The sequence below is a fragment of the Fringilla coelebs genome (assembly GCF_963513975.1).
Source record: "Fringilla coelebs genome assembly, chromosome: 1".
Lineage (NCBI taxonomy): Eukaryota > Metazoa > Chordata > Aves > Passeriformes > Fringillidae > Fringilla > Fringilla coelebs.
In genome coordinates, this window is record NC_140028.1 from 33,609,143 (window position 1) to 33,635,256 (window position 26,114).

The 26,114-nt window shown below is 36.1% G+C and overlaps 1 protein-coding gene across 1 annotated transcript in view; it reads left to right on the top strand.

The window, feature by feature from the left end:
- Positions 1-12,720: 12,720 nt before the first annotated feature.
- Positions 12,721-26,114, top strand: part of TRPA1 (transient receptor potential cation channel subfamily A member 1) — a gene marked incomplete at both ends in the record, with an annotated part of 30,821 nt that continues 17,427 nt past the window's right edge. Inside the window, 8 exons of the mRNA XM_084205083.1 lie at positions 12,721-12,840; positions 15,252-15,414; positions 16,509-16,684; positions 18,376-18,483; positions 18,895-19,003; positions 19,334-19,479; positions 20,749-20,885; positions 23,136-23,184. Of these exons, the coding sequence (XP_084061209.1) occupies positions 12,721-12,840; positions 15,252-15,414; positions 16,509-16,684; positions 18,376-18,483; positions 18,895-19,003; positions 19,334-19,479; positions 20,749-20,885; positions 23,136-23,184 (1,008 nt within the window). The remainder of the gene's footprint in view (positions 12,841-15,251; positions 15,415-16,508; positions 16,685-18,375; positions 18,484-18,894; positions 19,004-19,333; positions 19,480-20,748; positions 20,886-23,135; positions 23,185-26,114) is intronic.

Genomic DNA, 26,114 nt, shown 5'->3' on the forward strand with positions numbered 1-26,114 from the left:
CTTGTGTTTTCATTTTTATGGCAAGACATTCTCAGCTGGAATGACCGATTATCTTTGTGTAGTTTTAACAATACTTTTAATTAAAAGAATATATTTCAAATGGCTTATGATCTTTAAACAGAATGAGTCACACTAACAGATGTGGTAATGCCTGTAACCAGATGTAAACATACGGGTGTCTTGTGACTTCCTGTGCAACACCATCGACTGGCATGCAGCTGTCATCCCATTTGTTGCTCTGTTTAAGTGATGCAATCACTGTGGGCTCTCCAAACATACGTCTGAAAGTTCAATGCAATGGGCAAAGCTGACAAGTAAAGCATTTCAGAGTGTCTAAGACAGTTACAAAGCTCTTTTTAATGAAGTATTTATGATGCTTTGAGCAGCCTGGTCTAGTGGAAGGTGTCCCTGTCCATGGCAGGGGAGTTGGAACTAGGTGATCTTTAAGGCCCCTTCAAACCCAAACCATTCTGCCACTTACTCATGTGGGGATCCATGGAATGTACCAATAGGAAATAAAGCAAATCAGCTCCTGTCATGGATACAAAAGTACCATAAAAGTCCAGATTGATGGGCTACTTTTAAAAACTGACGAGTATTTATAAACCAATTCATTCACCCTTGGCCCCTCAGCCCTTCTTCCCTCTCTTTTCTTCCTGTCTTCCCTGATATAAGGTTTGAAGTTTTTATTCTTATTTTAGAAATATCTGGTACTATACATATAACCTGAGGTCTCTGTGTACTTAGGACAGAAACTTAACACTCTACTAATTTTCTGTAATTCACATGTCATTCCATGGAGTTTCTGATAAAATGAGAGATTTTACAGTTACTTCATTACCTAAAAATCCAGTGTCATTTCAGTGAAAATTACTGCCAGAATGCACTATAACAGGATCTACTATTTTCCAGCAACTAAGGAGTGACTGTTTGCAAAATCTGCAGATTTACTACATCATTATTAAATAATTACTTAATGTTAATATAGGTTTTTAACTTCATAAATACTCCCATAAAATCTACAGGTTTTGAGAACAGCAAATACAATGGCTAATAATATTGGAAACAGTTAATTGACCTCCTTCTTGGTCCTGAGACAAAGTATAACTGAAGCTTTTCTGAAAGTCTGCTTTCACATCATATTTCATACAAATTAATGCAAACATATATTTTGACATATAAGTTTCTTACATGAAACTTATATGATCAAATTTGGAAAGAAGACAAATAAACTATGCTGATTTCTAATTTTAATTCCTGAATAAAAATACAGAATTTCTCTGAGGGTCAATATAATATGCTCAGGGAATTCATACAAGCTGATTAGACATAAGAGGAAAACAAATTCATAACAGCTCATCCTTTTTTAACAATGAATGTAGACTTTTAGAAAAAAACCCCAAATATTTGTCAAGTACTAAAAGCTACAGAATTGAAGAACGAGTCCTAGTTCCTTTAATCTCTGGAGTTTTGAAATCAAAGATATATTTTCCATTTCCATTTAAGGTATCCTTTCATGTTTTTCCAGGTTGGTGAAACTGCAAAAATACAGTGGACATAAGTTTTTTATACCCTGTATTTGAGAATTCGAGTATTTGAGAATCCTGTGCTAGGAAAGGAGTGGCTCGATGCCATCCTGCTTTCCCAGGGCGGTTGCAGAGCATGCTAATGTTCTTGGTGCTGAATCAGTAACTCCAACACTGGAACAGCCATTGTATTACTGGAACAATTTTGATGTTCTAATGAATGCCAGAAATCCCACTCAAGAAGAAACGAAGAATTTAGAATTTTTTTAAAGATATCTTTCGGTTTGGCAATAATAGATGGGGTGATTCACAATGATCTGTATTGAAGGAGTTCTGTCAAAATGTTAGAAGTCTTTAAAATACATACTAATGCCTTAAATACACTGGATAAAATATTTCACACTGTCATCCCATTGAAGTCACCTGCATTCATAGTTATTAAAATATTCGCTAAGTAAAAAAAAATATACATATCCAAGAAGCAAGGGTGCAACACCATTTGCAATGTGATGTTAACTATTATATTTTAATGAAATTAAGTGATAATTAAATGCTATATTAAAAAATCTGTCTTTTTATGAAAGTCACATATTCATTGAGATGACAGCACAGTTCAAACAATAAGCTTGAACTTAATACGGGTTTTATCTTCATATACATTCTATGTAATTTTAGTAATCATTATCTTGCTTCTTGCTTTGAAATCTAGCGCAGTATCTCCACTCCAGAGAGCAGAAAGGAAATCATTAGGAGAAGAAAAAATTGTAAAATAAATGAGGAAATTAGCTAGGGTGTATTCAACGAGATGTATTTAGACAGCATTTTTGATTAAAAATCTTCCAAATTGTTTACCCATTTACAGTGCTGAGTACCTGGTGTGTTTTGTCACTGAACATGACCTGTGCATAGGTTTTCTCGTCTTCAGTTTATAATTAATTTCATTAAAGTACAACTTGCCTTCAAGAAAGACAGCACTTGAATACTTTTAATTCTTTCTTAACTCCTCTTTTCTCTCCCTTCCTCACAGCACCACCATATCAAGATACCCTCATAATTTCCTTTATCCTTTCATTCATTTTTTTAATGTTCATTTTTTAAATGAACATTCATTTTTTAAAATGAAAATTCTTTTTTCTTTTTATATAGTGAATCTATGAATATCAACTCTGTACGTACTAGATGGCATTTGCTAAATTTTTCCTCTGACTTTGCCACTGCTAATCTGCTTTTGGTGCTGTAATAATATTTTATAGTTTTGTCTGATGCAGTGTATTTGGCTTTTCTGCTTCTCTCTGTATACATTATCCCTTAACTTGTGTCACTTCAGTGACAAGAAAATAAACTTTGCACAGGTACTTCTCCTAATCCATTTGCATCAGTTTTAAAAACTGAATTCTTAAAAGTGGGTAAAAAATATTTAAGCGCCTAATACACATTCATTTGAGCACGGCTTACCTTTAATGTAGCACTTATTGGCTTTTAAATTTGAAAGAATGCTTTTGATATTCATATGACAAACTATATAAAAGATGCTGCAATATTTAGTTCCATGTGTATGCAGCCTAGGTACTCCTGGAGGTTTTCCTTCATCATGCTATACTGTCTCTTCCTTATGAGTGGTATCTAGGAATTAGGGGCCTAAACACCCTTGGTGTATGGATCCCATAGCTCTCAGCCCTCAGACTTGATTTGTAAATCCCTGCCCCCAGGGGTATATGAGAACAGCTGATCATCAGTTTGACCATCAGGAAAAGAGAGAGAGAGACAAGGCAGACACCTTTGAAACACTCCTAGTCTATGTCTGAGTAGTCAAAAGCATGACTACAATCTCAGGACAACAGAAAGGGTGCAACAAGTCCATTAGTCCCATTAAATGTTCTGAAATTGTCCTCATGTACACTTGGAATTCTTGAATGTGCTGTTACTTGCATTGCTGCCTACTTTAATACTCACAGAAGATAAACCATACAAACTGCCAATTTGGAAACTGTAAGAACAAACAGGAGCAGGTCTTGAGAGGCTATTTGAATTTTTGAAAAGAAAATGAATGGTTTGGTTTGCTGAGTCTGATAAATCATGGCTGTAAGGGCTGTATTGTCCTCTTCCAAGTAAATCAGAACATAGAGAGAGATACCACAGTGAGGGAATGATAGCTTAAAACAGGACACAGTGTTGATCAAGAGGAAATTATCATCCCTAGATCATGAATAAATTTAATTTGGGAGTTACAGAAACATCCGTAACTATGAAAGCAGTAAGGTATTACAGAAAAAATAGAGGCAAGAAACTTAAGAGGTTTCAAGGTAGACACTGTTCACCTGGTGAATGATATGGTGGGAACACCTGGGCTGTCAGGTGACTGCATTTAGTGAAAATCCCTTCTTTAAAAATCGTTCATTTTGAAGCTTCCTCAAAGAAAATGTCATGGTGACTTGACTTTTTAATTTTGATAAAATTAGGTTTTCTAGCTGACAACTACTATTCTATATCCACAAAATTCCAACCATGTCCACATTAATAAAACAGAGCACTGTAATATTTAGTTATCTGCTGTAACAACAGCCCATGAACACAACAAATGTCATGTCTCAAGCACTGTACAGCAGCACTGGAAAACAATTCAAACTGCACTGGTAAGTTCACAAAGTCTGTCAAAACCATTCTTTCTTGGTTCCATATTTTTAAAGATAATCATGTGGTGCTGTAAAACTTCAACTAGCACTTAGACTATTTTTGTGCTCATATCTACTATTTACAAATATATAGACTTCATCTCCAAAGAGACAGATAAATAGAATTACACAGTGATGCTAGACAACTTTTGTAGAGAGAAATGTGCACATTTCTCGACTGCTGAGAAGTTAGGAAGCTTCATCTGTCTCCTCAAGTCACTAAGCAACCTGGTCGAAGCCAATACTAGCATGACTGAGTGACAGTGGTTGGTGGCTTTCAGCAGGCTGGGCAAAGATGAGCTGCAGAATGAAGAACCCCAGTCATCCTTAGCCAATGTCAATTTAGAAGACTTTTCTAAGTTTCTTTATCTAAAAATAAATTTAAATAATTTTTTATTTAAATTTAGAATAAGTATTTTATTCTGAAGATTTTATTTCTGTCCAGCTTCTATGTTATTGAAATGATAGAAAACTTGAAAATGTTACTCTCTGAACCACAACTCAATCCTTTGTTTGAGAATCAGCAAGGCTTATGGATTCTGAAAGAATATGAAATCGCACAGAACTTAAATTTGCAATACTGCTTGAAGTATATGAGATGTTCTCCCCAGACTGCACAATTATGTACTCTAGTATATGTGATAAGACAATGTAATTGATAGGTGCTAGTACAAGGAAACTTTGTTCTTTATCAACATGCTGACCACTGTAACTATTCCAGCTTCAGGAAGCTGTGTAATCTCGCTTTCAGTCTAATGCAGATGGGGCCAAGGAGTCCTCTGAGAATTAGTTCAAATGAACCGAGCAACATTGTGGTACTTTGAAAATCAAGTGCAGAAGACAAAGTAAGATTTATATTTCAAAGAGAAAGCATATGCAATTCTTACACTGCTCCATATTGCATTAGGAATTGATCACAGTCCACTACTTTTTATATGGTAATTCTAATTTTTGAAACATTTATTAGTAAAGTGAATTTCATAAGTAGGCAGTTTTCCTCTTCAGTGATGTTTAGATTTTCCATTAAAGGCAATTAGTTCACTGCAAATAGGTAAACAAGCACCCTCCAGTGACTACCTGACAAACTGAAACTACTCTAAGATATTGCATTAGAAAAAAAGCTTCTTGTATGGAAGGTACATTTGCAGCCAGAACTGAAATGAGGTTGGATTAGAGGTATTAAAAATAGAGAGCTTCAAGGATTCCTTGATGAGCACCAATGCTCCTCCCACACTGAGCAATGCATACCTGCCTCTTTTAAATAAGCATCTCCTAACACAAAGTGAGCCACCAGATGACACAACTGGTGGCTTCACCTGCCACAAGAACTTACTGATATAAACATCAGATAAGGATTCAAACAGTCATATCTTTGTGTTCTTTATATATGTGTTGCTTCAGAGAGAAATCATCTGCAAACTTCTTGAATGGTAAGCGTGATATAGTTTTCGCTCAAATTCTGTCACTCAAATTTTTGTTGGGCCTATTTTTCTTTTGCTTTTAGGGACATTTTTTTGTTAAAAATACAACATAGAATTTTTTGGATTCATATAGAAATGTAAATTTGGCATAATTTCGGCTAATTGGAAAAATGTATATACGTATTTTAGTTGATGTTCATAAAATCTATATTTTAAAAGCAGAAAAATTCAAGCGATATACAAATAATATTACATCCTTTCATGTTCAGTATGGACTTTACATTTCTTTTTATTGGCAGAAGTTTTTCACAATGTGTTATTTCTTTCTGGCCACCATTTATTTTCCCCAGTATAGCCATATTAAAAAAACCATTCTAAGTACTGTACCTACCTTAGTGGTAGATATTAACTATACTTCCAAGTGATGCTTGTGAAAAAGGAAATATTACATTAAATATTCTTTAAATAGAATAAAATAGACTATTACTGATGAGACTCTCGCCATAGTTTCATATCTACCTAAATATGAAATAGAAAATATATTTCAAACAAATACCCATATCTACTCCAACTAACAAGCCTACATAACTTAATCTTAGGCAGTGAGACACAATGTCTGACTGATTTTGACTTGGGTACCATCCTTCAGTTAGGACAGGAATGTCCAAGGCTTGTGGAAATCAAGTCAATAGTCAACAAGTCTTAAAGAAGAGCTGTACTTATAGTAGATTCATTGTTTTTTGCCTATTTCTTCTTTCCTGAATTATAGTTGTTTAAACTGACTAATTTAAAACAAGACTATGTATTTTCAAATTTTTTAGATTCAGGTATATGAGCATCATTTTTGCTTCAGTATAGATGTAACCATTTTCAAGTTCATGTTTTCTTTTATTATATAATAATAATATATATACATATATAGCTTATGTGCACCATATAAATTACCTTTTAATAAATTAATTTTTGATTAGTTTTTTTTTCTAACCTGATAGAAATATAGTTTAAAATACCAAAAGTTATCCTCCTGATTTCAGTGCAATTGCACGGATAATTCATGGAGAAGAAATAGAAGTGATACAGAAAACTTGCAAAACACATTGTTGATATTTCAAAGAAGTGAGGACCTGAGGTATAAACTGACAACAAGAATAGAAATTGCATTCTAATTTGAAGAATATGGTTCAGTCTGTGATGATCCATAGAAAGCATTTACTGAAGATTTCCAGTGTTGCCTGTTCCTGCAAAAGAGAGTCAGTTCATTATTCCCAGTTACTTTAACAAGAGAGTCAGGTTAACCATTGGAAAGTCATGATCCACATCTCTCTTTAGGTATCAGAAACCATGGAAGTGCTTTCAGAAAATGTGTGTCCCTAAGAAAGTTAGAGAGTTAAGTAAATCCTCTTTGTTTAAAAAAGAGAAACTAAAGTCAGCAGAAGTTAATAGGAAGACAGACTTTGGATGGATAATATGTACAGAAAGAAAGTAATGTCAGGGGAAGAGAAGAAAGAGGATTAAGCAGACTTGAAATATAGGGAAGCCAAGGGAGAAGAACAGAAAAGATAGATAGTAGGAAGGATACAGAAATGGTCATAAAAATTAGTTTGAAATGCCAGCATGAAGACACTGGAGATCATGTGTGCTGTTGCTTTACTAATGCTTTACTTTTCCATGTTTGAGATTGACACTCTTCATTTCCTATATTTGCAAACTGGTGGCAGGGCAAACATCCATGACTAGTTCCAACACTAGTTCCAACACTAGTTCCCAACAAGGATAAGCATGAAAAGGTTTGAGTGCTCTGGTTCAGCAGTGAAATGTACACTGCGCTCTGAGGAAATATATGACAAAATCGGGGAATTCCAAGATAGTGAGCGTAAAATTTACTGCATCTTTTCATTAGAAAATATTCATGGAAACATCTGACAGAATTATAAATATTGCAGTTTATATAATTGTGATAAGAAATTATTCCTACTTATTTTGTCCTTTTGTTACTGCATATGGTAAAGACAAGAACATCCCAATAGAGAGCTATGAATTACAAATTCTGGCAGGTTTTCCTTCATACAGTCATTTTTAAGAACTCCCACCTTTAAAGACATTTATCAATAACAGCTCAAAATCAGTTACCATCAAAGGCTATATCTTTGGAAGGACAAAAGTAACCTAAGGCTCTTTTCAGAGACAAAGAGAGAGAGTAGAAATTGTATGATTAAGATGCTTTTTTAGAGGACAGATTTGGCTGGATAGGATGTCCATAGGTGAAAAGGATTTCTAAAAGGACAAACTAATGAATGAAAAGCACTATTGCAATGAGGATGCTGTGTTCCCTGACAGGCAGCAAATATACTAAGGAGGAAAGTCCTGTGGATGCATATTAGTGATGCCTTGGTCATGTAAATCCCACAGCTGCTGAGGAAAGACCAAGCAGCACAAAGGAATAGTGTTTCTGAATGTATTACTGGTCATCAAGAAAGTGCTTGAATAAGTTTGAAGGTGAGATTTGAGCGTCTGAAAACTAGGACTGTCCTGCCCCAAACAAACCCTTGTCTAACTCTCACATGTATAAATATCCTGAGGCACCAGTATCTTCAATCTGATCTAGCTGAAGATGTCTCTGCTCGTTGCAGAAGGGTTGGATCCCTTCCAACAAAAAGTAATATTTAGATCTAGATATTTTATCAAGGTTCTCCCTTTTATTCCAGATATGGTACAACTGAAGGTATATCTCCACAATCTCCAGAACTAAAATAAGTTCATTCAAAATAAGCAGTGCAAAGCATATATTCAATGCCTTAGTCTCACTGGACTGAAGGATTAGAAATTTTCTGAAGCCTGATAATTCAGTTTTTCCTAAATTTCATGGTTAGGGAAAGCCCAGGATGGAGGCGATCCCACTGAATGTGACACCACAAACTGAATGTGAAATCACAAAACCAGTGCTGAAGGCAGGAACAAGAAGACGAGTTTTCCAGGGTGGTGGAGAATCAAACATCAGCACTTTGACCCAGTCTCTGGCTGTACATTGGCACAGCTCCAATAGGAGGAGGAGAGAGCATTGCTATCAGAAAGCAAGCTGCCATTTCGTGACCATGATTGTTTTAATTATGAAGTAGAGAGAATGTTTCAATCTCTTTAATTTGAGGGAGAAATACGATGCCTGCCATGTAAGAGGCCCTTCACTTGTTTAAAAGGCAGTTTGCAAGAGATAGATCAGCTCCCAGCTTCACAGGGGATTTCTGTTTGAAATGAGTACTTAAGTCACCCCTCACCTGTACACACTCCACTCTGAAGCATCCAACTCCCCAGGAACAAGGGCTTACATTCACTTTTGCTACCATACCCCTAAACTTCTTCTAGATCCAGCATAATGTTTTATTCTCTAGGAGCTAATCTGAAGCCAATACTTGGTTCAATTAATTGCTGGATACCTTAGAAGTATCCTTTCCAAGAATGTTCTCATGGAGCGACGCCTGCTTATTACAATAGATATTAACCATAAAATCAATGTATACTTCCTTTCAAATCATGGATTTACTCTGCAGGCCTCTACTTAAATTTCTTCTTGTCCAAAATAGTCAGAGTAGGACTCAAAATCTGTAAGATATTATTTCATACCATGTTTTATCATTAGAGAAAAAAAGGCTTTTCAGTGTAATAAAATGAATTATTGCTTTCTATATCCCCTTTTTTTTTTAAAGTTAGGCATGTAACAAACTGTCAAGAACTTAAATCCTTCTGCTGAGCATAGCAGCATATTCCTTACTATACCAAAATCTCAATAACAAAGAATGCAATGAAAAATCCATTAGGCATAAGTGTGAAGTGTTAGTCATGTTGACCTCACTTGTTTGACAATGAACGTAGCATTTTTTTTCTCCATGGTAAGTACAATTATGTTTCTGAAAATTTGCAGGAGACAATGCATTCTTGCTTGTTAAGGCAGTAACTCAGATTAATTTCTGAATGGCTGTAATCAATATCTAAAGTAGCACCATGACTTCATTTGGCTTATTGAATTAAGCTGATTCACTAAATCCTAACAATCATTTTACACGTCATAATTTATAGAATACTGGTGCCAAATAAATCACTCCCAAAGCAAAAAAACATACAGTGCATCCTTTTCATTACTGCCACTTGCTTGAATTTATGGTTCCTGGGTCTGGAAAATTAACAAAATTGCAATACTGTGTTACTCAGGCTCCAGTACTCTAATGGTGCATATTTACTGTATATACAATTTAATTATTAAACAATCATATTTTTAATGAAATGCTGTGGTATGATTACCCTTAGTGAATTTTGCTAGTACTAATGGATCCACTCCTTCCATTAGCAAGATCATGTTTGAAATAAAATGGTATAAATGTATTTTAATCCACTCTAGGGAAAAACAGCTGTAGGAAGGGTTACTCTTCGACTACTTCTGTGAATTAGTTCCTTATGTCAAATCATTATGCAGAAATAAAAGCTGTGGTCAGACCACTTAAAATTCCATTTGAATCCTACTGGGAATGGAAAACCTTTGTACTATTTTTCATACTCTGAACATTCTTCTGAACACTTACTAGAAGACTAAAATGTAGCAGTAATTTTTAAAGAAGGGAGCAGTATTATCAGATTCAAGCAAATTAGTAAAGCTATGGTTGGTTGAGGTTCATGACTTCTACTGTTTCACAGTATTTCTTGGGCTTCAATTTAGGGGATTTTAAGAAGAAATGGATTAGAGTTTTACTAATTTTTCCTGATGTTTCAGTGACACTTCTATTTCCAAGTAATGATTCCTACAGAAAATAGCATTTATTTTCTTTATACAATACCCAGATGTTGAGTTTAATTTCTCATAAAGAGGATTGTGAGCAACAGAAAAATCAAGGCCAGACAGGGAATTCAAAAAGATCTCACCACAGCAAGGTGAACATGCTCACCAACTGGGGATGCTTCCAATCAAGGCACCAGGAAAACAATGGGAAATAGAGAGATCTCCTCCAGTGTCTTAATCCCAGGTCACATAATTAGAATCTCTGCAGACACTAATTCCTGGTTTCCCTGAGTATAGCTGTCTTGCTATAGTATAAATATCCCTGTTCCTTTTGGTCCTAATTAATGGTGACGTAGCAACAAGAACATACCTTAATGCACTGCTGTTTGCAATACCTGTGGCTACAGCAGCTTCTGAGGGGAAGAGAGTTTTTGCCTCATTTTTAAATGTTGCCTGACAGGAATGAGGGTTTATACCACAAGCACTTAAACCCACCCATTTAGTCTTAGAACGATTTCAGTTTATGGTCTTAAGGCTACTTAGTTAAGGATTTGTAATTTCAGCAACTTACAACAAACAATTCTGGAGTTACAGGCTCAAAAAAAACAGGATCAAAATAACAAATGTAGCATTTGTAAGAAAAGTCTGGAGTTATGCACACCAGTGCACACCAGTGAAACTCTCTGAAGGAACCAAAAGGTACAAATGAGATAAGTGGATTTGGGAAAGTTCTTCAAAAAGGTCCCTCCTTGTAGTCTTTTAATGAAAATAAACTGTCATAGGACAGGCAAGAACGATTTTCTGAATTTGGTTAAGCATTCAAAAACATGCAGTAGGAATACAACTTTGTAAAGCAAGGAGGTCCCTTGGTACCCCTTAAAGTTAGTGATGATATAAAGGTGCAAAAAACATTCTGGTGACTTGGAAGGCACTACTGAATTCTCAGAATGACCAAAAATACAGATGACTGTGGCAGACCCCAAAAAATTCATGATTCAGTAATGAAATGTCAGATGAAATTCAATGTTGATAAATCCTAGGTAAGTACTCATAAACCCTAACTAGCTTTCTATGAGTGTGTACCTGAATGCTATTTATTGATACTATCACCAGCTAGAAAAAGGACTGTGGTGGAGAAAATTTCTATGGAAGCTTAGCTCAGTGGCATTCAAAAAAACCCAAATATATTTGTGAACATTTATGAGCGGAATGAAGAAAAAAAGTCAAACAAAAAATGAATGCTACAGCCTGAATATACCTTAACCATGTAAGTCTTCCCATTCCATTTCTAAAGGAATATGGAAAAGATTCAGAGTAGCAGGATGTGGCTATTCAGAGATAAACAGTGGCATCTGTAAGAAGGAAAACCACAAGTTCAAGGCCCCCATCAATGAGCAAAGTGCATCAATGACTTTTGAAATAATGAGCACTAACAGGGATGAAAAAAAAATGGGGGAAGAACGCTCCATTTTTCAAAATAAAAACACTAGGGACCACTAAGTGAAGCCAGTGGTAAAAGAAAACTTTTTTTTTCCCAAATGTGTAATGAAATTATGGCACTTAGTGCTACAGGATGTTGTGGCACAGGCAGTATAAAAAGGATTTTAAAAGGGAATGAGCGAAATAATGGAGACTTGCTTGTTGACAGCTATTAAATAGGCTATACGGGGTGTGACACTTGGTTTTGGCATTCCTTAAACTGCCGCTTGCCATAAACCATGAAAACACAGGCAAAAAAATCACCTCCTGTGGCTCCTACAGCTGTTCCTGACCCTCTGCCCCTTCCACTACCTGACCTTTAGCAGGGCTACTCATCTCGCGTTAAGTAAAATGTTTGTTCCCCGAGTTGCAAGTATTTCCGTAAAGATTGACTCAGTTACGGGCTCTTTAGGATTAACCCTTTGAATGACCTCGTGCTCCTTCTATCTCTACTCTTCCTACAGCCTTCCTACACCTCCCCAGACTGTCTGGTCAAACAAATTCTGCAAGAAAATGTTATGGCTACACGGAGAAGCTAGCAGTAGAAAACTCGACCCGCTTTTTTAGGGGCGGGGGGGCAGAGCAGGTGTAGGCAGCACCACTTCAGGCGATGGCTCCTGGCGGGCACGGGCGCTCCGCTCCCGCGGGGTCCGCCCGGAGCCGCCCGCCCGCCGTGGGAGCCGCCGCCCGGCGGGATGCCCGCCCCGGCGGGATCGCCCCCGCCTGCTTTCCCTGCTTTCCCCGCTTTCCCCGCCTCCCCCGCCGCGGCCCGGGCCCGGCCGTCACTCGCTGTGTCGCCTCGCAGGTCGGCGGAGCGGACGGGGCGGGCGCGGCGCGGAGCCGGGCGGGCGGGCGGCATGAAGCGCTCTCTGCTGCGGCTCTGCCGCTCCCGGGAGAAGGCGGCCGCCTCCAGCGCCTACCAGGGCGTCGTGTGCGAGGCGGATGCCGCCTCCGTCGCCTCGCAGGATGTCTTCAAGGTGCGTGCGGAGGGACGGGGGCCCGGGCTGGGAGAGAGGGATGGAGGTGGAGGGTGAGGTGGGCCGGGGGGCGGAGGGTCTCTGGAGCTCTGCGGGCTCGGCAGCGGTGATGTCCCGGGGACCCGTTCCTCCGGGGGACCCTGTCCCCTCGCTCAGAGCAGCCGGGAGGGAGGATCGGTGCGGGATGGGAGGCGGGCTGGGAGCTGCCCTGGCCGTGGGGTGTGAGGGCGCAGGACACTGATGCTGTGTGGCCCAGGATGAGCGGCTGGGTAGGGGAGAGGGCGCAGGAGGAGGATGCGGGTGGCAGGCTGCTGAGGCAAAACTCACATTTCCCCTGGGCACGGGAGGAGACCCCCTCTTAGAGGAAAGCCGAGGTCACAATGGAAATGAATAGATCACCTTAGCAAAAATGATGTGAAAGAGTTTAGAAGCCCTGGAACTGTTGCAAAGGGAAAGGGAACCATCAGTGCAACCTACACAAGTGATATTGCAGCCAGGGAGGACAGAATATCTTCCCCTTTTTAATAGAGATTAGGATGAAAAGTCATGTATTTGTATTGCTGCTAGGGAGACCTACACCAAACTTTAGTGGAGCCTTTGTAAGTATAAGAATAATTAAGCAAAGGAAGAGTTTGCTTATAGGATGGATGACTTTGGAGATTTTTAACAGCAGCCTAAACGAATTTGACAAAGTTTGTAGATGGGTTCACATACCTCCAGAGGTCATTTCCATTCACAGATGTTTTCTGTGTGCTAGCTGTAGACCTGAGCAGCACCTCTTTAACATAATACGGCTGCTCACTCTGGTGGGTGATCTGTCACTACAGAGCTGTTCAGGCACAGGGCAAAGGAGCTGCTGTTTAAAATAGCTTGCTTTGCTGTTTTTGGCTAACCCAAGTACTGAGAACACCTAATTGACTTCTTTCTTCCTTATTTGGTTAGTGAAACACTGCAGTATTGGCTGATAAATCTTACTTTGGTCGATAGAAATTATCATCATGCCACATTTTGTCTTACACTGAGAAATAAATCCAGTGTTAAAAGTAGAAAAATGTGGTCTTGATCAATGGAAATAATAAAGGTAGAATGTTAGAAGAAATAGAAAATACTGGGCTCTCTAATAAGGTTTTCTTAGACAGGTTTTTGGTGTGTTTAAAATGTATAGATACTGCATGTGTAATTGAGCTGTTATTTTTGTGACAGTGGATTCATCTTAAATATCTTTTCCACAATTATATCACATGTTTCCAATTTCCTTTTTCTGATTGCACTATTGAAGCTGATACCAGACCCCTATTTGGCCTCAGTCTTATAAATGTTTAAACACATTTGCAACATTATTGACATGAGTAACCTCACTGAGGTCAGTGGGGCTATTACGCTGAATGAAGCTAAACACGTGTTCAAGCACATGAATGGGCTGCCCTGTAATGTACATTTGCTTAAGGATGGCAAAAATTGTTGAGTCTTTGACACTCAGGGAATCCTGGAGAGTAAAGTTTTCTTTTTCAGGTGTGAAGAGAGCAGTGATTTTAGGGAATTCCCTTTTTTTATTCTTTGCTTGCTTACACACCATTTGAAGGTTTGCATTACTTTAGATAAACATTTTTCTCGTTTTTTTCCCCACCCAATGTAGTTGAATTGTTTTACTTTTTTTATTCTCTCTTAATTTTTAGTATCTGTTCTTAAATTTCTCCCCATTCTACTGCAATCATATTATTCTATCACTTTACATAGAAATATGGGATTTTAATAGCTTTAACAAAAATATTTGGAGAATATCATAAAATAATAAACAGCAGAGTTTCCATAGTGGGCTTTGGTTGTAAAGCATAGTACCTGGAATGTATCAAGCTGTCAGTGGGCTCACTGGGAAGATACGGAGTTGTTTCAGGCTGAGATAATAGTCTGATGTTCTAAGCATGCTGCTGAAATTAAAAAATATATTGGTTTCTCTGACACAAAGAACATCACACAAAGAAAATCACAAAAGATTTAAAGAAAGGAATTTATCAAGACTATTAATTTTCCCCTCTGCTGATTTCATTTTACATGGCCACTGCAAAAAAGAGAATAAAAACGTAAGTGATGAATTTGCTTGTTTGCGGTTTTCCATGGTAAAGGAAGGATCTTGATCTCACTACAGATGAGAGAACAGTGTATTCAAGATGATTTTCAGTTTTGTTCATTTTGCTCTGTTTCTCATCTAGATCTTATATTGCACTCAGTTAAACCAGTAACCAGTTTCACTGTTGGCTCAATCTGATCAGGATTTGTGAACTTCTGTATGAGCCCAAACAACTGGGCAGGAATTATTGACTGGCAGCATGCCCACAAAATCACATTACAGCATTGCTAACTTCCTACCTTTTAGGAGAATGAGAAAATGGGAATGTTTTTACCCAAAACAGGTTATTTCAGATGGAAGTGCCTGTAGGCTCCGGAGCTTCATTAAGAAGAATCGTTCTGGGCTTACCAAAGTGGATGAATTAAATGCCACCCCACTGCATCACGCTGCCGAAGGAGGACAAATAGAACTCATGCAGTTGATCATGGATGATTCTTCTTATGAAGGTAACATGCATTTCATGAACTACTTTATTTAGCACAATAAAAAAGTTCAGTAACCAAGATGTTAATTACCCAGCTGAAATAGGACTGATAAGTGTTATCTCCATTTATAGATTCAAATATATTTCCAACTATCTGCCGCAGTTTGCACTGTCTCAGGTGTGTTTTGGGTTGCTTTTGTTATGTAGGACTCTATGTAACAAAGCAACCCAAAGGATTCTATGTTTTCTCTCTGATGCAGTGAATCAATATGTCTTGCTTTGTTTGACACTCAGATATATAGACTTCAGATGTAGAAAAGTAAACTGCAATGATTGAACTGAGGACTTGACTTTCTGTCTTCCTTATTCATGCTATGTGTCTCTTATATAATAAGCATTGTGAATGACATGAGATTCCACTGATAGTCTCTATGCTACTGAGTAAACCTACAATGGCCCTGAAAAGCTTGGGGGTTTTTCACCTATTGATAGCCAATCTAATTTTAGATTATTCTGGCTGAAATTCATATTTTTTTTTATTTTTAGTCTCTATTTTTTGTCCTAATTTTTTAGGATATTGTAGAAGTTTATCTTCAGTTTTCAAGCTCAAAATGTGGGTTTAGGACAGACCATTTTTATAAGTGGTGTGAATAGATTTTCTTTTGTGTTCTGAAATAAAACAGAGTAGATATGGTCTCTTACAGTTTGCAAGAACTTATTTGTTACCTCTTATTTTGGTTATTTGGATTCATTTATTCTGTACAGCATCTAGAGAAATTGCTGTGAAGTCAAATAAAACAGGAAAAAGAATCAAGTAGAGAGGGAAATCGAGTAACTCTTGGGTGAGGAGAAACATGTATAATAGTGGGCAAGAAAGAGACAGGTGTTTCACCACTCCATTCCTCTCACCAATACTGTATATTCAATATTTAATCAATTTAACACAGTGCACTGCATCTCATGAAATCTTTTCCTTTCTTTTTCCAAAGAAATGCAGTAGCACAGACCTAAACCTGACACTGAAGACATCTTTTTTTTTTTTTGTTTCAGTGCAATCAGAACATTTGATGGTTTTGCTTTGTTTTGTTTTGTTTTGCTTTCTCTCCTTTGATCTAGTATTAAATGTGATGGATTCTTCTGGAAATACCCCGCTGCATTGGGCCACAAAGAAAAACCAGGTGGAAAGCGTTCGCTTGCTTCTCAGCAGAGGAGCCAATCCAAACATTCTCAACTCCAATATGATGGCACCTCTGCACATGGCTGTTCAGTCCCTGCACAATGAAATTGTGAAGGTAGGTCTGAAGTCTGCCTAAATGCACACCCTTGATGAGTAGTTCAGACAGCAAGCATGTGCAGAGCACCAAGGCTTTGTTGATAGATGCCATGTGCTTTCTTTAGCAAGCAGGGTATGTAACATGATGCCTACAAAAATGCTGGTGTCCTCTTAGCACTGCCAGTGAAAAGTGACTTACTGATTTATAGAAATACTGAAGTTCGTGCTATGATAAGTAGTGCTTGTGTTGCACAGAAAATGCTTTTTGGTTTTTCAGACACAAGGCATGTTTATTTCAAATTATAATATTCTGTTTCTTTTTTTTTTTACAACTGTATAGCGTGTCTTAGAAGTATAAACATTCTTGAAACTAGTGTATTTTAAAATAAACTGATTAAAACTAGTCAGAAAGTACAGTCTTTAGAACCAACATTCTATTAATCAATTGAATGGTAGCAGAACTAAATCTGCAATTAAAAATCACAAAAATATATTGAAATTACTAAAATATGAGGAAATTACTAAGGTGTTCATGCTGAACCTTGAAAAACAGTGATAGCTATGAGATTTTAAGCAGCACAATTTTTTAACCATTTGTCTAAGTGCAGTGAGATTATTTTTCATTTCATATGCAGCATAGGGTTAGAATTTTTAAATTTTTTAAGTTCTTTAATTTTTTAAATGAATACAACCTTAAAATTGCAACACTTCCTTTTTTCTTTAAATTTGTCTCTTTTTCTAGTTCATCCATGCAAAAGAAACACGTTATCTGTATTCAAGACAAATAAAGACTTCTTTGGAAATGTTTCAGTGTCCTCAAATCTTTTACAAAATCTGTATTTATTATGAATCAAGAACAATGAAATCAAGGACGTTTTTAAAATGGGGTTTTTATCAGCTTCACTGCTTTGGTTCTTGACTAAATCTGTGCTCTCATTTTTTTCTCCACTCTGTTGTTTATTCAAACTAATTCTCCCTTAGTTTTTATTGCCAAATTGCCTGAGAGTGATTAAATGTACCAGTTCCTCTAGTGCAGAAAAAATAAATAATTGAAATTACTGAAAGACAATTAAATAAATATGTAGCTAGGGGAATAAATAAGCCAGTATGATCATTATAATGTCCAGATCCTTTGCTTTTCAAAAAGTGCAGGAAGCAGCCATAGAGATAATTGATCATACTGATAGTTCAGTGTCAGCTGTTAGCATAGAGACTGGAGCAGGATTTCAGGACAGCAACATCCCAGTTTTCATCAAGACCCATCTCCCCTCATTTTACTGTTCAATTGAGCAGATTTCTAATCGGGCAGATTCTGAAATATTGGCACTTGCCAAGGAAATTTCTGTTGGAAACTTCAGTTAAAAATCCTTACCTGCAATGTGCTACAGAAAATACTTTCTCCCATTATTAAAACATTGTTAAATCAGACTTTAAAATACTTTGCACCTGTGTGCAGAGTTTAACTTTGTTACCTGGCTGCCCGCTGGAAAGAATTGTACTTCATATCTGTTCATATCTGCATTTTTCACCAGTGTATTTTCGTGTTCTCCTGCAATTTTCTCTCTCATGTGCCAATGCATTGTGGGCCTTTGGCATGCCAAACAAGGAGGCTGGAAGGGTTCTATGGGCTGTAAACAACAAAAAAAATGGAATAGGCATTTATTGTTGTGTTTGACTTATGATTGACTGAATGTTTTCTTAAACATTTAGGTTTTAGTCCAACATAGCAGTACAGATGTTAACTTGGAAGGTGAAGCAGGTAACACACCTATAATCGTAGCGTGTTACAAGGACAATCCTGAAGCACTGATACTCCTGGTAGGTATAATTATCCATCATCTTTTGAGATGATCCTCTCTACCTTCATGCAGAGTTATTCTGTTCCTGAGTTTGGTCTTTATACTGTGCAGAAAGGTTAATCATGGACCTAGTGTTCGACTGGCTTTGCATGGTTTACTAGGAAACTTTAATCTTTAAAGAGGGTATATTATATCTACAGCTATCTGCCTGGCTAGCTCAAGGGAAAAAACTGATTTTGAAGGTCATGAGAACACAAAGTAGCATATGCATTGTATGGCTATAACATGCAAAAGATACTTGTATAAAAAAGTTCATAATACATATGTAACATTGAAAAAAGGAGACAGCTACCCAAGAGACTATAATAGTATATTCATTTGTCTGATTTTTCTGTATGTCACTAAGCTGTATTGAGACATTATTTTACAGATTGAAAATGGAGGAAAAATATGTAAACCAAACAAAACAGGATGTATGCCCATCCATGCAGCAGCATTTTCAGGTGCAAAAACATGTCTGGAAATTCTTTTGAAAAAAGGTAAATACAATGTTCCCAAGTAGCAAGTAGCAATTTGCTGCTCTCAAATAACTGTGAAAACAAGCAATTATAACTGTGTTTGAACTTAAAATATGTTATTGCAGTATTCCTATGGATGATTTATGCTGACAATTTTTGTATGATTGTGGCAGCAAACTAGCTGCTTTCCTAAATGTATGTTCATCCATTGTTAAATGACAGATGTGACAGGTTCATATTTTGAGAGGGGAGAATATTATTGCACACTTAACATGCTTGTTTTGAAAGCCTTTATATCTTCTGTTATCTCATTCTCACTTTAAAAAAAATCCATTTATTTTCATCTCTCAGGTGAAGAATTGGGTCACTCTGCTAAAACCCACATCAATTTTACCAATAATGGAAAGTGCAGTCCACTTCATTTGGCAGTTCAGAGTGGTGACCTTGAAATGATTAAAATGTGTATTGAATTTGGAGCTCAAATTGATCTAAAACAGGTAAAACCCAGACTGGAGTGAAATGTATTTTTGATAAAACCTAGTTACCTCTAAATCTCTGAGTGGTATGAAAAAAAGATGAGCAGATAATCATTGTTCATTCTCTCTTCCAACGCAAAACAGAGGGAGCAACAAATGAAAGCAAGTCTTTGGTTCAAATCAGGCAGAATGTGAAGTTTCTTTACCCAAGTACATTGGGTCATCCCTTCCCAGAAGTGGAATCTTAAATCTGACACTTTCTGATCATTCTTCTCTATCATCAGCCTTGCCTTGGCCTTTACATTATATGCTTTGTAAGCAAACACAAATTTGTGATACTGCTGCTGCTTCCATTCCATTACTGCTGGTGTAAGGGTCTGTGTCCAGATGCATTCATGAATAAACATTTTTAAAAATATCTATTGCTAATCAAAATGTTTGCAAGGATGAAATCAACTCATGAGAGCAAAACTAAATACAGTTTTGCCTTCTTTTGCTGGTTTGATTCTTTGAACACACAGAATTTTCGAATGAGATGGTTTATGCTGCTAATTTTGTGATAGGCAAAACTATTTTGAGAATGCTCATGGCATTGTGGAAAAGCCCATTCCAATGCATTCAGCAAAATGGTTCTGCTCTAAAAATGAAATTTATATCAAAGCTGGTTATTCCCATCTTACTAAACAAAAATCCCATTTTGGCAAATGTTGTTTTATTCATCTGTATATTGCTTAATTATTTCATGAATCTCATTTATAATAGTTTTATAGCAAATTGGACAATGTTATTTTTTACCTGCAGAAAAGTTGATTTAAGAATTACTTCTAAGGAGGATTCAATTTTAGGAAGTAAATGAAGTTTTAAAATATTGCCTTGTCTGTATAATATAGGCCCATTTGTTTGCTTATTCATTTGGATTGGCCTAGATATGGTTTTCTGTATCTTTCATTTGCTTCATCTCCTGTATTAAAGGTGCTGCATCTGTCTGGTCTTTAATTAAACTACAAAAGGTTGTTAAGAGTATAATTATCTCAAATCTTAAGGACTTCATATTGAGTGATAATAAGCTTTGTAGCAGTCCTTTAAAACCATCTCTTTAATCTTTTTTGGTATTGTCAATCTCTTTAGAATTCTACTACAATTAAAGATTAAAGCTTTATTGCTTGCATGGAAATTTTGGGATTTGTGAATTACAAATCCTGGGCTGGTTCACTAGTGTGTTTAATAGATTGGAAGTTAGGTTTCTGAGGTTTAAATATTTGGTTTTTTTTCTTTTTTCCCCTTTTATAGAATGAAAAATGCACAGCACTTCATTTTGCTGCCACTCAAGGAGCAACAGAGATTGTAAAGCTAATGATGTCATCCTATGCTGGGGAGGAATCCATTATTGATGCTGTAGATGGGAATAAGGAAACATTGCTTCACAGGTAGGAAACTGCTCTGCCAGATTTTGCTATGAATTGTGAAGCATAATATTCCTAGTTATTCCCTGTGTTTGGAGCACCCTTCCACATAATTTGGAACTTCTCCATGGTATGGGAGATGGTTGTAGTGCAGTATAAATAGGAAAAAATTTGGTCAGAATGTTAAAAATCTTGGTGATGATACCAAAATGAAAAGAGATCTTGTTATCTTGGAACCATGTCAAGGAATGGTCACTGCAGTTTGCATTGAAAATTTATTCTAGTAAAGTTGTAAGGGAACAAGTTTGTGGAATTGTTAACATCTTCTGACAATGTGGAAGAAATGGTCTTATATAATTACATGATGTTCTCTAAAAAATGAGTGAAAAATCATATGAACTATTTAAAAGAATATTTTCCTTTATTTTCAAAAAACCCATATACCTGATCAGGTAAAAGAAAATGTTTGTACACTTCTCTTTGACTTCGAAGTTGCAGAGGTGGCGTTTGTGTATGTCATAATCCTTAAAACTTCTAGTCTTTCATACTCCATTGAAACCCAGAGCACTAGACTGTGGAGGTTTCCTAAATCCTTTGTATCCCAAAGGTGCTTAGTTAAACAAGCTAGCTCCCAACTCTATGGAATATATTTCCCTATCTATACATTTTTTGCAAGAAAGATATATTTTGCTGCATTTAACTGTAATTATTTGACAGTGCTATTCTACAAGTTATACAGTATGAAATAAGTGGTCAAAGCAGTGGAGATTATTTTTGTTTGGACACAGTATAAAGTGGAATGATTCAAAGATAATTGAAGACATTGAAAGAGTTTGTTGTAAAATTAGGGTAATGTTTGGGTACACTTGGAAATGTTACCATGGAAGAGCACGATTATAGACAAAGTGATGACAGAATGCCAAATCAAATTGTGCAGACATGTACTATTTAAGAGATAACTGGCTGCCTTATCTCTGAAAATGATTGTCCTCAAAAAGAGCTTGGCAAAAAGGACAACACTATTTTAGTCCCTGAGTCTGTGAAACAGTAAAAATTATATTATCAAGAATCACCAGGAAGGTAGAAAGTCACCCAAATATCTCAGAATATAAAAAAAAAGCTGAGTAGGAACATTAACTTGTTGAGAAACAAAGCAGCAATGAAGTATAGGTAACACTTGATGCTTTTGCATCCCAACTGTCATGTTTCCAACTAAATATTTCATATAATTTGCTTTCTCTTCAGTCACCTTGGAATTTATTTTAGCATTTGTGGAGCATTCAGGACTAGTGTGTGGCTGGAAAGGTCCACTATAGATAATTGAGGCATCTCTACATGTTTGGAACCATGACTTGATTTTTAAAATATGTCTTTTGAGCAATCAGTTCTAACTATAGCACACCCAATGTTTTATTACCTCTTATAATGCTAAGGCAACTGTTATCATCTGAGACAGAGTACAGCCTTGGAACTGTCCTTCTGTGTTGCTTATTGAGTCAGAATATTTTGCAGAGGTCTGACTTGTGGAAATGTTTTGTGTGTGTTTATTTACTGTGCTGTACTTTCATGCTTTTACCGGTTTTTTCCTGTAATACATAATTCAATGTCTTACTGTAGAATAAAACCTGAGAAGATTCCAAATGTATAGATAGCTTTAAAATATTTTTGGTAGATGGTATAAACTTTTTATCAGTATATTTAACTACTGCTACTGACTATGCTCCAAGTGCCCAATTTATACCAATTAGTTTGTTCATATTTTTTCAAGTAGACTTGCCTGCCACAGTCAGAGTGCACATTTAGACATTGCCATTTTAACCTCACACTGGCATTATTGCACAAAATACAACCAGATTATTTTTTAATAATGAAATTAATTTGATGCTCCAGGCATGCTTGGAAAAAACTGCCTATGAAATTTATGGAATTCTGTATTGACCTTGTGTGGCCCACTGAATGATCTGACATGTGAAATTACTGTTTCTCCTAAAACTCGGTGGTAAAGTACCTGTTTACCTACCAACAAGGTCTTTGTTTCCTGCAGTGAGTTTTGAATGTAATAACTGAACTGAACTTAGTTTGAAAAGATAACTCCATGCAAAAATATAAAACCAATTTATTAAGGTGAATTATGTAACAAGGGTATACCTCTGTGTCTTTATTTTAAAATTTATTTACTTGAAAATATTAGAAAATGGAGAAGAATGCTATTCTTTGGCTTGAAACATCTTTGTCCTTTCTAATATTACTGTATTTTTGCATTTTTCTCCACAGAACAGCGCTGTTTGATCATTATGAACTGGCGGAGTATTTGATTTCAATGGTAAATATTTAATCAAGCAACATGTTTAGAGAGATTATTACTATCTATTGCTGCAGGTCTGCATAAAGAAAATCATAAAGTAGAATGTGTTCTCAGGTAAAGGCTAATTAGGTAGATATATACATTTCAAAATGTATAATTGAGAGTTACAGTACAACAGTAGTTGTTGATGCATAATATCATCCCACAGTTACAGAGGATGAAATCTTACATTTTTATTTCAATTTTACTTACTCAGAAAAATTTCATAAATATCTTATCTATGGTGAAGTGGTCTGGTCATTCTACACTCTTCAGACATGAAATATTAAAAAAAAGGCTAACATGCATAGAATTTCATCTGACTTTTCTCAAGACATAAATATTTTCTTTAAATAATGTACATATAATTACAATGGGATAACATAGCCATATATCAAAGTTTGTGTATGATCTACAAAAATTTTTTATTCTGTGCAGTTTGGTTGTATTTCTTCAGTGAATAATTATGAAGAATAAAGAAAAGAAATATAATCAGGCATGCTACTGGCTATGTTCCCAATTTGTCCATAGCTACTGGCTATGTTCCCAATTATGTCCATTATGTCCATTTGGGCCAATTAAACTAAGGCTCATAATCATTTTGTGTCCCACTCAGCTGAGGACATTTTCAGAAATCATCAGATTTCTTTTTTGTTTTATATGTGTTTAGGATTTTTGCTTCATTTCATGGCAATTAAACTAAAGGAAATTATCTTCTACATGTAGTTTTGCATTTCTCAGAAATTTTGTTACAGAGATTTGATTTAGTTAGAACTAGATGTTGGGCTTACTTTTGATTTAAATACAAAATGGTGAGTGTGACTACTCAAACTTGTCTGACAAAATCAACTGTCAATAAAACCTATTACCTGAGAAATGCAGGTACAAGTTTTTTGCATGTGGAGGCTTGTGTGTGCAAAACATTATATCATAAATATCTTTAATACTGCATTTGCTAAAAATAAACTTTCATTCTTTGAGTGCAATTTGGCTAGTTTGGCCTCTTCCATAGAAGGTTTGCTGAGGGTTTCTTTGGCTTTCCATATAAAGTATGTCAGGTTTGATGCTTTAGGGCTGTTTTGGTTTGCCCTGCCTAGGAGTGGATCCAAATGTGTCAGTTGGAGTTGGTGGAGTGTTGCATGTACAACCTGTGCTGCCTCCAACCTTGGACTCCTGGCAAGATCATGGGGTTCTGCCTCTGCTGTGGTGTACATGAGGGTGAAAAAGAAAAGGTGCAGCAATGTTAGTGCCTGAAAGGACTAGCAAATTCTAGTTCATAAAGGTTTTCCAGTTTTAGTAAAGAACAGCATCTATTTATTTTACACATTAAATATTCCCATTTTTTTCAAATAAGCAGTAATTTTACATATTTTCTTCCCGTTTTTTGGACTTTATCCAAAAAACGGGATTTTTTCTTCTTCCATCTTTTCTAAAAGGAAAATGAAAGATTAAATAGGTATAAATAATAATTGATATTTACAAAACTGGCACATTTGTTTTTATATTAATATCTGTTTAATTGATTTATGTTCATGCATTTGGAGCAACAGAAATGGAAAATTAAAGGAAGTTCAGAAACTATTTTACAAACTCTTAATTCAGCTGTATCATAAATGAAGTAAATATATGTGGCAATATATGTTACTTCTTACTGTGATAAGTATTTATGACTGCTGCAAAATTCAATTTACTGAAAGCTAAACAATTATGATAGCTGGTGGGAAGGTGATTAAATATTACATAAGTAGCTAGGAATTGCTGCCCTTTATTCATTGAAATAAATGAGACACTTGAATAAAAAAGGTTTGTTTCTTAATGAAAAGAATAATTCTTATGTTGTCCAACCTTGTAGAGAGGTAAATGGGGAAAGGGTCTTGCATGTATTACTCCCAAATATTTAATGAACATACATTGGAAGCTCCCTGTTCTCTGTGGTAATTGCACATTTATTATGTGCTTCTTATTACCACGTTACAGGTGTTACCATCCTGGAAAGTAAATATTATTCAGGATTGTGATTAATTCTCTGTCAAATTAAGACTGGACCCAAAGATGATTCAAGTTAATGGAAAAACTGCCATCGATTTTTTTTTTCAATCATCTTTGGATATTATCTGAAAAAAAAATAGATATTTTTTATGTACTTTGTTCAACTCATCAAGTTTGACTTGCAACTCGGTATCTAGAAAAAATGATATCTAAACTGCCATAAAATATACATACATCTCATTGGTTGATTTGTGTGTATCTTCCTGCTCCCTTGGTGGGATTTTTTAGATAAATATGTTTATGCTTATAGTAGTACTTTGCTGATATGACCATAGTGATACTGTGACTATAGTGACCATACTGCCCTGGCAATATGTGTCAGTGCAAAAGTAGAAAACACAGAACAAAATATGCCCCTGTTGATACAGCTGCTTTGGCATCAAAATGGACTTGGTTCAAATCACTTGTGCTGAAGGATAGAAAACTAATACAGATTGAGCTATGCAGATTGAACTATACTAATTTCTGGGTGCATTATTTCTTGAATTGTGTTCATACAGTGTAGAGGTTTAGAAAGATCTTTTTCTGGTAATTGTTTGATAGGTAAGACCACATCATTGAAATGGCCACCATTTTTGCATTTTTCCATAGCATCAATCCTGGTATTTTCAAGTTAGAATTTTCAATTTGGAATTTTACATTGAGAATACATGGAAAGGTTCCCTAACAAAAGATCATAAGCTGTAAGTTCAGTGTACCTAGAAGTAGGCCACTATTATTTTGGCATCTGAATTTTTATATATAGATGACTGGACTGTGGCTGATGGTTAGAAAACCTGGTAGTTTTATGGAGAGATGTAATGTGTTTGTTTATTTTATTTATTTATTTATTTATTTATTTATTTATTTATTTATTTATT